The sequence below is a fragment of the Microcaecilia unicolor genome, chromosome 4 (genome assembly GCF_901765095.1).
Source record: "Microcaecilia unicolor chromosome 4, aMicUni1.1, whole genome shotgun sequence".
Lineage (NCBI taxonomy): Eukaryota > Metazoa > Chordata > Amphibia > Gymnophiona > Siphonopidae > Microcaecilia > Microcaecilia unicolor.
In genome coordinates, this window is record NC_044034.1 from 28,228,556 (window position 1) to 28,242,671 (window position 14,116).

Consider the following 14,116-nt stretch of genomic DNA (forward strand, 5'->3'; position numbering starts at 1 on the left):
TTTGACAAAGTACCTCATGAAAGACTCCAGAGGAAATTGGAGAGTCATGGGATAGGAGGTAATGTTCTATTGTGGATTAAAAACTGGTTAAAAGAAAAGAGAGAGTAGAGTTAAATGGTCAGTATTCTCAATGGAGAAGGGTAGTTAGTGGGGTTCCCCAGGGGTCTGTGCTGGGACCGCTGCTTTTTAACATAATTACAAATGATCTAGAGATGGAAGTAATTAGTGAAGTAAATACATTTGCTGATGACACAAAGTTATTCAAAGTCGTTAAATCGCGGGAGGATTGTGAAAAAATACAAGAGTACCTTACGAGACTGTGAGACTGGGCGTCTAAATGGCAGATGACATTTAATGTGAGCAAGTGCAAAGTGATGCATGTGGGAAAGAGGAACCCGAATTATAGCTACGTTATGCAAGGTTCCACGTTAGGAGTCACGGACCAAGAAAGGGATCTAGGTGTTATCGTTGATGATACGTTGAAACCTTCTGCTCAGTGTGCTGCTGCGGCTAAGAAAGCAAATAGAATGTTAGGTATTATTAGGAAAGGAATGGAAAACAAAAATGAGGATGTTATAATGCCTTTGTATCGCTCCATGGTGCGACCGCACCTCAAACATTGTGTTCAATTCTGGTCACCGCATCTCAAAAAAGATATAGTGGAATTAGAAAAGGTACAGAGAAGGGCGACGAAAATGATAAAGGAGATGAGACAACTTCCCTATGAGGAAAGGCTAAAGCGGCTAGGGCTCTTCAGCTTGGAGAAAAGGCGGCTGAGGGGAGATATGATAGAGGTCCATAAAATGAGTGGAGTTGAACGTGTAGATGTGAAGTGTCTGTTTACGCTTTCCAAAAATACTAGGACTAGGGGGCATGCGATGAAGCTGCAATGTAGTAAATTTAAAACGAATCGGAGAAAATGTTTCTTCACTCAACGTGTAATTAAACTCTGGAATTCGTTGCCAGAGAAGGTGGTAAAGGCAGTTAGCTTAGTGGAGTTTAAAAAAAGGTTTGGACGGCTTCCTAAAGGAAAAGTCCATAGACCATTATTAAATGGACGGGGAAAATCCACTATTTCTGGGATAAGCAGTATAAAATGTTTTGTACTTTTTTGGGATCTTGCCAGGTATTTGTGACCGGGATTGGCCACTGTTGGAAACAGGATGCTGAGTTTGATGGACCTTTGGTCTTTCCCAGTATGGCAATATTTATGTACTTATGACCTTTCCAGGATGATGTGCAATCCTGTGCAACATCCTTCTCACGAGAGGCCATGGAGGAAACACATAAAGTAGGCTGTCCAAAGGCCAAGGCTGTACCAGTGCATCCATTTTTGAAACAAGAACCTCTGAAGACAGATGACTGAAGTCTTTTGCTTATCCTCTGGCAACCACTGTGACTTAGGTTCCCCCAGTTCTTTCACCATGTTACTGAGATCTTCTCCAAAGAGCCACTTGCCCTGAAAGGGAAGTTTAACTAGATGTGACTGATGCTGCATCTGCTGCCCAATGCCGCAACTAGAGTTACCGACATGCCTTAGGCCATAAATTGTAAAATGTCAAATAGCATCCAAGTAGGTCAAACCCTTTTCCAGCTGGGCATTATGACGCCCATCTTGTGTTGCCAACTGCTGATGTCACTTCAGGCATGCTCTAGGCATGAACAAGCTGCACACTGTCATTTGAAGGCCCAAAGAGATCACTTCAAAGGCTTGTTTCAGTGAGCTTTCTAGCTTCCTTTTCTGTAAGTCATTTAGGGCAATGCCCCTTTCCAATGGCAAGGTGGTCTTCTTAGTCACCTCTGTAACAAGGGAGTCCACCCTGGGAAGCTGCAATTTCTCTTTCTCCTCTGGAACCAACGGGTAGAGGTGAGCCATAGCTCTTCCCACTCTCAGCCCCACATCTGGTGAGACCCATTCTGCTGTAATCAGATCTTGAATGTCTGGATGCATCGGGTCATCCCCCTCCTCTAACGGCTCCTCTAAATAGACCGCGGCCACATCAGATAAGAAGAGAGAAGCAGAGAGAGACCTCCATGAGTGGACAGATGAGGCTAAACAAGATCTTTTAGGAGCCGGAAGGGCAGATGGCGAGAAACTGAAGCAACATGCAGCAATTCTGAATGTACCTGCTTCAGTCAACAGGCTTGGTTTATGTTCAAAATTTTTATTGGTGACCAACAAGAAAGAAAGAAAGAAAGAAACAAACAAACCAGAACAGTCATCCAGAATTACACAAATAGTAAACCACAAAAGAACCTCTCCCTCCCAAACAAGCTCAAAAAAAGTTACCCATTGAAAGGGGCCTTGTTCCTTGAACCCCTTAGCACGAGCTCTACAGAAAACAAAGAGGGATTTACATAAACCATCCTCATCTCCCCCCCCAACACTGACTGAGTAAGAAAGAAAGGGCAGGAAACAAAATACAATATAAAATAACTTAATCATGCTACCAGAAAAGGTCATAGCACAAGGACTAAAAACCCTACCAGTGTATAATCAAAAGTCTAGCCCCACCAAACAAATACAATAAGAAATTATACCTAGGTACTCCTTCACCCCCCCTAATCCCACTCCCTCATTCCTGCCAACAGACCCCCCTCCAAGCCCTCCCCCACAGTCTATATAATTTAAAATACCGCAGAGTGAAGATAGAAAAAGAACATTGCTCCATAATATCCAGATGCATCAATATGGGAGACTACTCTACAGAACCCAAAAGAGCACCCAATTAATTTAGCATATAACTACAGGCTGTCAGTGCCAAAGAGAGGATATATAACCCCTATACAGATTAAAAACAACGTTGGGATTTAAAAGTAATATGTGATCTCTAAGCTCCAGCAAGGCCAAATCATGTAACTTGTTCCACCAATGTCGAAAAGCCGGCACATCTGATTTGGTCCAGCACTGCAAAATGCATTTTCTCCCCAGGATACATGCTTTCATTAACCAAATTTGCTGATTTTTATTTTTAACCCCCATGGCCAACACATAACAGACCTCACCAACGACCTCCAAAAAGACTTAATGGGAGCACATTCCCAGAAGGCATGATAAAATGTATTAGAAGACACTCCACATTTTAAGCATAGGGGAGTAGTGCTGTACCCCATTGCATACAACCTGGATTGTGAAACACAGGCCCTCAAAAGAACACGATACTGACACTTCTGTAGCTCTGCACTGGCCACCCAAAATGGTATTTGATGAATACAACACAATAAATCCTGGGAAGTACGGTGTAAATTCAGATCCCCTGGCCAATAATTTGCTATTATACCCAGATCCCTTGGGGACAAGTAGCCAACAAATGCTTATGAAGCAGCGAGATGGAAATGGGGTCCCCAGACGGCACCTCAAGCAAATCATTGAACTTGGTGTCTAGATCAGTGCGCAGCATAGAGGAATCCAAAGAAGAAACATAATGAGAAACTTGTCAAAACAAGTATCGATCTGCAAAATCCAATGGCTCTGAAAAAATCATGGCTGAATCTCACAAAATACAATCATAGGAAAGAAAATGATATAAATGTATAAGTCCTCGCTCCACCCACCGCAGCAGCCGAGGGTTATCTGTTCCCAGGGAGAAAATCAAATTCCTTTTGATGGGTAGGAGACTACTACAATGGGGATCAAAAGCCCACAGCTGGGTCAGCTCCTGCTAGACTGCCCCCTAAATGGTCTGATCAAAACACTCTGGCAAATGCCAGAGAGAAGTAAGGATGGCTTGGCATGTAACACATATATAAGGTGCGCTGGGGCACACAATACATTTTCCATACATAAAGGTGTGTACCTTTCTTCAACAGGCCTGATTTAAGAACAATATAAACTCCAGAGAAAACAAAGATCATGATGCAGCTGAATGCCCTGAGGTTGTAAAATGGTGGCTATGTTCTGTGTGTGATCAGATAGAGGTAATTCCTCACTGCCAGCTGGCCCCGACAAAATGGCACCTGTTCCTGCGCTCGCCTGCATCATATTGCGCATCGGCCCTGCCAGACAGCCAGAAGTCCCTGGCATATTCAGATGCTGCATCAAATCCAAAGATGTGTTGCTGCCGACCATTTTCCCCATGTCTCATGTCCCAACTTGAATGCACTGCAACACCTCGATGCCGGCTGGTGGGTCCCACAGTGGGAAAACCACTTAACTGCCTCTACAGGAGTTGCCATTCATCCAGACTGGCATAAGCGCAGCACAATGCAGTGCCAAGAAGTGAGTCAGGATCACTCCCCTGCATTAAATAGAGCTTGCAGCCCTCCTAGAGGTTCTGAATCAAACTTTAGTCAGACTTACCACTGACATCTGCTCATCCCAAGCTCACAGTCTTCACCAGATGAGAAAAAGATCAGGACTGATATTTTGTCCCATGCTCTCCAGTAAACCTCCTTTCTTTTCTTTTAAGTTGTGCTGGAATAGGAGAGTTCCATGGGAAACAGGGGAGAGGTGAAGGGAAGGAAGAGGTATATTTACAAGGGATCTGAAGACCTCCAGATATGACTCTGCAGACTCAAGCCACCTGCAAAGCTGAAATGGGGACTTACAGACCAACTGGACCAGGAGCATATCACTTAGAAAGAGGCTGAAAAGTGTGTTCATCCACCTGCTGGAGATAGAAAATACTGAGAAGTTGGACTGGGTGCCAAGAGAGATATGCCTCAGCTCAGTTTTCAGTTCTCTATCTCCATCTGCTAGCTGATGGACACAACTATCCCACAGGTTCTGGTATAGTGGGAAGCTACATATACATCACATCTGATATAATTATGGGACAATTTTGATGGCAGAAAGGTCTCACATTTGGCACCAATTAGGCAGGATCCAGACTTCACAAGCCTGAAGGAGGTCCTATGCTGAGGCCTAGGGAGGGGTGAAAGGTCTGATTTCTATGATGCACTAGATAGAAGACCAGAAACTACCCCGATATATTTAATGCAGTGGAAGGAGGATCTGGAGCGAAAGAGAGTAAGCAGAGTGGAGGGAAATCTTTTGAAATATTAGGGGCATAATCTGAGGGTTTCTGGTGAGATTAAATAATTCATATAGCAAGAATAAACTAACAGTGTTAAGAAAAGAAAGGGAAAAGGGAGAGGGTAGAGAACGTTTTGGAGAAATATTGGATATAGCTTAACAGGGAGAAAGAGGAATGCAAGTCATGGTGGAGAGAAACGGTAAAGCTGGCTGATACTACTGTGCTTACAGAGTGTCAAACACCTTGACCCATCCTGGAAAGCTATGCAGCAGCACAACTGGGTTGGGGGGGGGGGGGAGTAACAGAGAGGGTAAGATAAATGAAGGAACACTGATGGGACATACACTGGCTTAAAGAGATGAATAAGTAATATCACTAGGGACACAATATAAGAAAGAAAGGAGAAAGAATACGAGAGGAGAAGGTATCTTATAAGGGTAAAAGGAATCAATTGATAGTGTGTTACATTCAAATTTTATTTTGGAAGGTTGAATATCTTAAAAGGACTATGATGTTTGGCACAGTTTGAAAAAAATGTTATAATCTGTATGGTTTGTTACAACCTTTAAAACACTATTTTTGTATTGAAATAAAAAAAAAACAGCTATTGATTGAAAATATGATTAATGTGATTTTTCTTGTTATGCTACACCAGAGGTTTCAACAGAACTAGCAATTCACTGATCGTACTGTGGCCAAGAGTTGCTTTGTAATATGATGCACACCTTCCAAATTCATCATATTAATAGTTCTACTATATTATATATTATTCAGTCACACCACAAATTCCAAGTTCTATTAACAATAAATGTGGTTTAGTCATATACGTGTTTATATTTATTATTTTTAACTCTTAGAATTCATGTATCAAAGCAGCACATGGCAATTTGTTTGCATATATGTTCAGAATGCTTTCTCTTCTGATGCTTTCTTTAGCCCATTCTAACAATGTCTGTGACTCTACTGACAAGGAGGACGCTTTTCAAGACAGATCATCTTTTAATCTGTAAAGATTTTGATCATTCAGGCCTAGACTCCCTTTGAAGATGTGTGAAGTGCACAAAACAGCATTGGGGTGTGGGTTCCAGTTCATGGGAACAACTATTAGCATTTCAAATAGCAGCTGTGGGTTGATGCTGCCATAATGTTTTCCTTGTCTAGTGTTGTGACAAAGCACAGCCAGAAGTTAATTGATAATGTTTCTCAAAAGAACATGTAGTTCATTCTGACACTTTGCACAACACATGTATTTTCAGCTACAAAGCCTAAGTTTACACCACAGGTTTATGAAGAAAGTCTGGGGGGGGGGGTCTCCGATTTTCTGTTTATCCTATGGATTAGGGAAAGTCTCTATCTAAATGACAGTGATTCCAAAACCAAGCACTAGGCAGAGCTCAAAGCTGGCTTTCCTGGCTCACGCACCCTTCACTGATCCGGAATTCATCTTCACTCTCTCCTTCATCTATGTTACTGTCACTATCCAGGTCATTCAATCGCCGCCGTTTCTTACGCCGCGTGGCAGCTCTCTGAGGTCGCTTGTTCTCTTTTCTTTCTTCCTCCAGGATGGTAGAGATGTCTTTCCCCCGGTGACCTGTGATATTGGACATGTCTTTGCCTCTGCCACCGCCACCACCACCACCACCACCTAAACAGCATCAGAGAGAGAGAGAGAAAAGTTTCAGATGTGCCTCTTTTCTAATCAAATCTATAGTAAAATACATACTGCCACTAACATTTATTGTTGCAAATCATTGCCTGCTACCTGATGAAATGTCTTCTTTCATCCAAACTCTGTATTTAAAAACATTCAGATACTACCTTATCAATGACTTCCCCGGAAAAATGCATGTTTGTGGGAATAATACAATACACTATAATATACTAATTGTACCCAATCAAGTGCTCCTTGAGTACTTCTTCAAAGCAAGCAGGCTACTTCCATCATCAAAGTTCTGACAGTGCAACTACTAAAAAGGTATAATAGTGCTGTACTAGGAACTATTAATTCAGCAGAATCTAAGGACTAGAGGGGGCCCAATGTGGAGGCTTGAATGGATGCAGGACAGGAGGCTCTCATTTTGCTGTGGAAGTGTGTGGAAGCAACATGGAAGATGCACAGACATGGAAGGTTTTGTGGTCCCTGCTACTGGAAGAGTAACTCAGGAACTGGAGCATGCAGGAGAAGTGTCAGTTTTGAGCTTTGATCACATGGGAGCCTCAAGTGCTATGCGATTCCCCCTCGACTGGGAAGCAATGTGGAAGGAGCAGCTTCAGAGGGAGTGGCAGGTGCCAAAGTGGCAGAGGGAGCACTGTTGGTTATGTTTGAAGAGGGTCTGAATGCCTGAGAGCAGGCTACTAAGGGAGAACTCTATGGAAGTGGGGCAAGTTGTTTCAGCGAAAATTCATGACACCATCCCAGGATGAATTTTCGCTGAAACAACCAGATCATCTCTCCGGGCAAACTATCAATAGCCCACTTCCTCTGGCCACTACAGCCCAGAGCTAAGTACCACGAGACCACTGAATGACAACATTTTTCATTTTTTGATTCATGGTCTTTAATCTGTGGGAGGCGGGACTGGTGGTTGGGAGGCGGGAATAGTGCTGGGCAGACTTATACAGTCTGTGCCAGAACCGGTGGTGGGAGGTGGGGATAGTGCTGGGCAGACTTATACGGTCTGTGCCCTGAAAAGGACAGGTACAAATCAAGGTCAGGTATACACAAAAAGTAGCACATGAGAGTTTATCTTGTTGGGCAGACTGGATGGACCGTGCAGGTCTTTTTCTGCTGTCATATACTACGTTACTATGTTACTATATGTTTATTGAGAACTCTTCATTCCTGAGTATATCATTCTTGGGCTGGGGTTGGAAGTTTTAAGTGGCATTGCAGGTTGGAGGCGTGATACAAGTTTGTGTACATGGAGGGATTCTTAAGCTATCGTATGTTGATCTGTGTACAGCTTTTCTGGGGCTTTCCCGGTTTTTTAGTTTTGAGGGTAAGGTGTCTCACTTTGTTATTTAAGACTACAGTGCAGGAGAAGGAGAGTTTTTATGTCACTCGTTTTTCTCATTTATATATGAGTTTTTGCATGTGTTTTTTTTTTCTCTTTTTCTCCTCACTGGGATCAATGATAGTACTCTACTCCTGACTATAATAGTGGATGCAACAATACTTCTAGTATTTTCCCTATGAGGAGCTTTGAGGTTCCCTGTTGGTTAATTTTGAAAGTAAGGATTTCAGTGGTTTAATCCTAGAATTACAAAGAGAGACACCTGCAAAACTTTGGTTTCAAACTCTCTTTAATACGTAGAATTTACACTGATAATATTATGCAATCCCCCTTGGAGATTTGGAGCAGCCCTTGGTGAATCGCACTGATAGCATTATGCAATCCCCTAAAGCTGGTCAAGTACATTAACAAGCAGTGTGGGGAATCTGTTGTAAAGCAGGAAGGAAGAATAAGAGTTGTGGGATCTCAGATCGGAGGATTAAAATTGATCAAGTGACACTGATGAAAGATAGTTTGAATATTCATCAGAAAATAGAAGCAATGCAGAATCATGATCACCAGCTTAAACTGGATTCATTAATTTTCCCAACTCTCCAGTTTTGTCACCGATAGAGATGGTAAAAAAAAGTATTTGGTGCCAACTATTACGTGCCTCAGGCAGAGGAAGAGCAAGCTTAGGATCACTTTTGATCCCAGTTTCTGGAAAGTTCTGGCCCAGCTATCAGCAAAGCAAATTTGGCTGCCTCTCTTGTAGCATGTTTCTAATTGGATTCTCTGGCTAAATTTCCATTACAAGAATTTGAATTTTATGGTCCAAAACATATTTCCTGATCTATGCAGGGCCACTCAGTTGATATATGGGGATTTTTTGGCCTATAAATCTGAGCTTATAGTCCTGGAGGGTCTTATCTTACGGTCTATTAGATCCAAAATATTTAAAGAATTATTTAAAGACAAGGAAGCAACCTACTCTTTTTGGCAGTCTATTCCTTATTAGTCCAGATATAGAAAAGAAGTAAATCGTGGTATAAAAATGGAACTTCTGGTATTGTTAAAAATTTTCCTACTGCTTATTTATTTATTCATTCTAGGGGTCTTTCCTCCTAACCCACTAGTAATTTCTGGCCCCCCATTACCTTTTTCTGGTTATTGATATTCCTTGCTTGTTTTATTTTCCTTTTGTTACATCATTTCAGTGTAATTTCCTATTATGTGTTGCAAGTCATATCTTTCTCTGTCAATTTTGTGCTTGAGCGTGTTTGATGGAAATCTTAAAAATAAAAAATAGAAAAGAATCTAAGGGCTACGGAAAGGCATACTCAGTGCAGAGGTAACTATTCATATTTACAGCAGTGAAAATAGGGAAGTATTTGTATTATTATACTGTAAAGATAATAAATAGAAATAAAATAAAAAGTGATAAATTCCTAAAAACGTCCACCCTGGATCACCAATACTCACTGGAAACTAAAGCAAATTCATTCTACCGCACAACTATTTCTGCTTTAACAATGATATTTATCTGCAAATCATAAGCACTGCTATGGGCACCCCAATATGCTAACCTCTTCATGGCAGAACTGAAGAGACATTTTTGAATACGTATCAGACTAAACCCCTAAAATACTACCGGTATACTGATGACATTTTTATGATTTGGACTGAGAGTGAAGAGACTCTCAAACAATTTTACAATTCTTTCAATGCATACCATCCTACAATCAAATTGAATACCCTTGTCACCTCTCGTTTAGACTACTGCAATCTGCTTCTTGCTGGCCTCCCACTTAGTCACCTCTCCCCTCTCCAATCGGTTCAAAACTCTGCTGCCCGTCTCGTCTTCCGCCAGGGTCGCTTTACTCATACTACCCCCCCTCTTCTCAAGTCGCTTCACTGGCTCCCTATCCGTTTTCGCATCCTGTTCAAACTTCTTCTACTAACCTATAAATGTACTCACTCTGCTGCTCCCCAGTATCTCTCCACACTCATCCTTCCCTACACCCCTTCCCGTGCACTCCGCTCCATGGATAAATCCTTCTTATCTGTTCCCTTCTCCACTACTGCCAACTCTAGACTTCGCGCCTTCTGTCTCGCTGCACCCTACGCTTGGAATAAACTTCCTGAGCCCCTACGTGAAGAAGGGTGATATATTGAAGAAACAAGCCAGATGCTAAAAATGAGAATCAATTTACATAGACATAATATTAAACACCACAATGCCAATAAGGATGTCATCTCTGTGGGACATCACTTTACAAAACCAGGACACTGCATATGGTAATAATACTAAATAGAAATTAAGACAATCCAGGAACGTAAGACCTTTGAAGTCAAAATGATGAAATATTTTGACACCCACCACACAGGACAAAGATTTGGGTTTTCTATCCCACTATAAATCATAAAATTATACTGCTTTGTCACCCTCTTATCACCCATCCATCTCTCCCTGTTTCTCATCTAACCCACCCCACCCTCTTCCTGTCAGACTGTCATTGGAATGCTTTCGTGTTTCACTTATATATTCTGATATTTTCAACATTTGCTCATTTCTGATCTGAAGAAGGGGGGTTATCTTCGAAGCTAATCAAAAAATGTTAGTCCAATAAAAAAAGTATCTTATTTTCTTTTCTATGTTTTGTTTTATTTCTATTTATGTCCTTTAAAAGTGGACTAACACAGCTATCACACCACTTTATTGTAAGATATTATCAATAGAAATCAAACAAAATAAAACATGGAAAAGAAAATAAGATGATACCTTTTTTATTGGACATAACTTAATACATTTCTTGATTAGCTTTCGAAGGTTGCCCTTCTTCCTCAGATCGGAAATAAGCAAATGTACTAGCTGACAGTGTATATAAGTGAAAACATTCAAGCATTACTATGACAGTAAAATAGATACCATTGGAGATTCTACATGGAATGTTGCTACTATTGGAGATTCTACATGGAATGTTGCTACTCTTTGAGATTCTACATAGAATGTTGCTACTATTGGAGATTCTACATGGAATGTTGCTATTCCACTAGCAACATTCCATGTAGAAGGCTGCGCAGGCTTCTGTTTCTGTGAGTCTGACGTCCTGCACGTACGTGCAGGACATCAGACTCACAGAAGCAGAAGCCTGCGCGGCCACATTGGTGATCTACAAGGGCTGACTTCTACATGGAATGTTGCTAGTGGAATAGCAACATTCCATGTAGAATCTATAGAAATCAAACAAAATAAAACATGGAAAAGAAAATAAGATGATACCTTTTTTATTGGACATAACTTAATACATTTCTTGATTAGCTTTCGAAGGTTGCCCTTCTTCCTCAGATCGGAAATAAGCAAATGTGGTAGCTGACAGTGTATATAAGTGAAAACATTCAAGCATTACTATGACAGTCTGACAGGGTGGGAGGAGGGGGGTGGGTAGGAAGTATGCATGGGGACCAGGACACTGTACCAGTGATTTCACAGTGAGAATCCTCAAAGGTAACTTTAAAACCATACAAGAACGTAAGACCTTTGAAGTCAGAATGATTGAATATTTTAACACCCAACAGAAAGGACTTAACAAGGATCTGGGGTTCCTAGCCCATTATAAACCATAAAGCTGTATGTCTCTGTTGATCACCCTCCCCTCACCTATCCACACCCACCCTGTTAGAATATCAATGATATGCTTTGATGTCCCCATGCATATCTCCTACCCACCCCCATCCTCCCACCCTGTCAGACTGTCATAGTAATGCTTGAATGTTTTCACTTATATACACTGTCAGCTACCACATTTGCTTATTTCCGATCTGAGGAAGAAGGGCAACCTTCGAAAGCTAATCAAGAAATGTATTAAGTTATGTCCAATAAAAAAGGTATCATCTTATTTTCTTTTCCATGTTTTATTTTGTTTGATTTCTATTGATAACCTTAAGAGTGGACTAACACGGCTACCACACTCCTCTACTCTTGTAAGATACTAATAAGCACAACACAATAGATCATGTTGCTGAAGTTGATTGTAAACCCTTTGGGGCAGGGATCTACATATCATACTTGACTAAAGCGCTTTAAGCTTGGATTTGGAAATATGATTAATACAATCTAAATGCAAATCCAGGAAAGCATCAAGCTTCTATTTCGCATTATTTGTATAAAGAACATGTTATTTACAATAGAAATAATGTAAATATATGTGGATGCATATTTTCAATACAGTACATATCTACTTTTTTTCATATTATAGGAGGGGAAGGAATCGCATTAGATGTAATTAAGCTCTTCTATGCAAAATCCTGGAAATATTTTCACCTAGTAGGTATATAAAAACAAGGGGGAACAACTATTCTTTAATAATGAAAAATGTTAAACCAGCATGTTTTCCTCTTGGGCTTACTTAACTGCTAGGTCAAGTTGCCAAAATGCTGCAGAAATTTTAGATATAAGGCTTGGTATCATTGTTACATCCAAGGAGATTTGTTTTCTTCATTATAATATACATACAGCTGGAATGCACCTTAACCTCAGGTTTGGAAAGCCAAGCAATTATATCCTAATCCATACATTTATATTTATTAAAAAAAAAAATTAGTGTACTTTTTGATGCAGTTCATGCCTGAATATTTATTTGTTACACTGGTACCCCACATTTTCCCACCTATTTGTAGGCTCAATGTGGCTTACATAGTGCCGGAGCGGCATTTGCCGACTCCGGTGTAAACAAATACAAAGTGATATTGTTGTAAGATAGAGTTCATGTGGCACAGCCACATTTGGGAATCGTACACTGGGAGAGTTGTGTTATGTCCAAATCGTATTTTGGTTATGTTGTGTTAATATAATGCATGAGTAACATTCTGGTACACTAACCAGCTTATTTTCAAAACAGAAAGACGCCCATATTTCGACCCAAATCGGGAGATGGGCGCCTTTCACCCTTGGGCGCCCAAATCGGTATAATCGAAAGTCGATTTTGGGCGCCTCCAACTGCAGTCTGTCGCGGGAATGAACAAAGTTGACGGGGGCGTGTCGGAGGCTTGTTGAAGGCGGGACTGGGGCGTGTTTATCGGCCGAGAGATGGGCGCGCTCGGCCGATAATGGAAAAAAGAAGGGCGCCAGAAGCGAGAATTTGGGTCACTTTTTCTGGACCCTTTTTTTTTTCCACGAACAAGTCCCCAAAACGTGCCCCAACTGCCCAGATGACCACCGGAGGGAATCGGAGATGACCTCCCCTGACTCCCCCAGTGGTCACTAACCCCCTCCCACCAAAAAAAAAATAACTTTAAAAACTTTATTTGCCAGCCTCAAATGTCATACCCAGCTCCATCACAGCAGTATGCAGGTCCCTGGAGCAGTTGTTAGTGGGTGCAGTGCACTTCAGGCAGGTGGACCCAGGCCCATCCCCCCCCCCACCTGTTACACTTGTGCTAGTAAATGGGAGCCCTCCAAACCGCCCCCAAAACCCATTGTACCCACATCTAGGTGCCCCCCTTCAGCCATAAGTGTTATGGTAATGGCGTAGAGTTCTGGGGAGTGGGTTTTGGGGGGGCTCAGCACCCAAGGTAAGGGAGCTATGGACTTGGGAGGTATTTTTTTTTTAATTGTTACAAGTGCCCAGTTGGTGTCCTGGCATGTGAGGGGGACCAGTGCACTACGAATCCTGGCCCCTCCCACGACCAAATGCCTTGGATTTGTTTGTTTTTGAGCTGGGCGCCTTTGGTTTCCATTATCGCTGAAAACAGATACCGCCCAGCTCAAATCCGCCCAAATTGAGATGCATTTGCCCGGCACAAACCGTATTATCGAAACAAAAGATGGACGCCCATCTTTTTCAAAAATACAGTCTGTCCTGCCCCTTCGTGTACCCGCCCATGGAGATAGGCGTTCGCGTTCGATTATGCCCCTCTAAGTAGGATAGTTTACAGCTAGATTTCAAGATCAGAAAAGGGTTTATAATTTTGATTAACCTCAGAAACAAATAGATGTATTAAAACTTGCTTCATGATAACTCATTATAATCAACAAACCCAACACCATTCATTTAGGACCACTAATAATGCCACATTTCTCGTCCTTTTTTTTTTTGTTTGTTTTTAACCAGAAACATGCAAATAACTACTATGGGGTTGATATTT

The 14,116-nt window shown here is 41.5% G+C and overlaps 1 protein-coding gene across 1 annotated transcript in view; it reads right to left on the reverse strand.

Moving 5' to 3' along the window:
- Positions 1 to 14,116, reverse strand: part of RSF1 (remodeling and spacing factor 1) — a 179,575-nt gene that overhangs the window by 14,941 nt on the left and 150,518 nt on the right. The window contains exon 13 of the mRNA XM_030200083.1: positions 6,399 to 6,621. Within this exon, the coding sequence (XP_030055943.1) occupies positions 6,399 to 6,621 (223 nt within the window). The remainder of the gene's footprint in view (positions 1 to 6,398; positions 6,622 to 14,116) is intronic.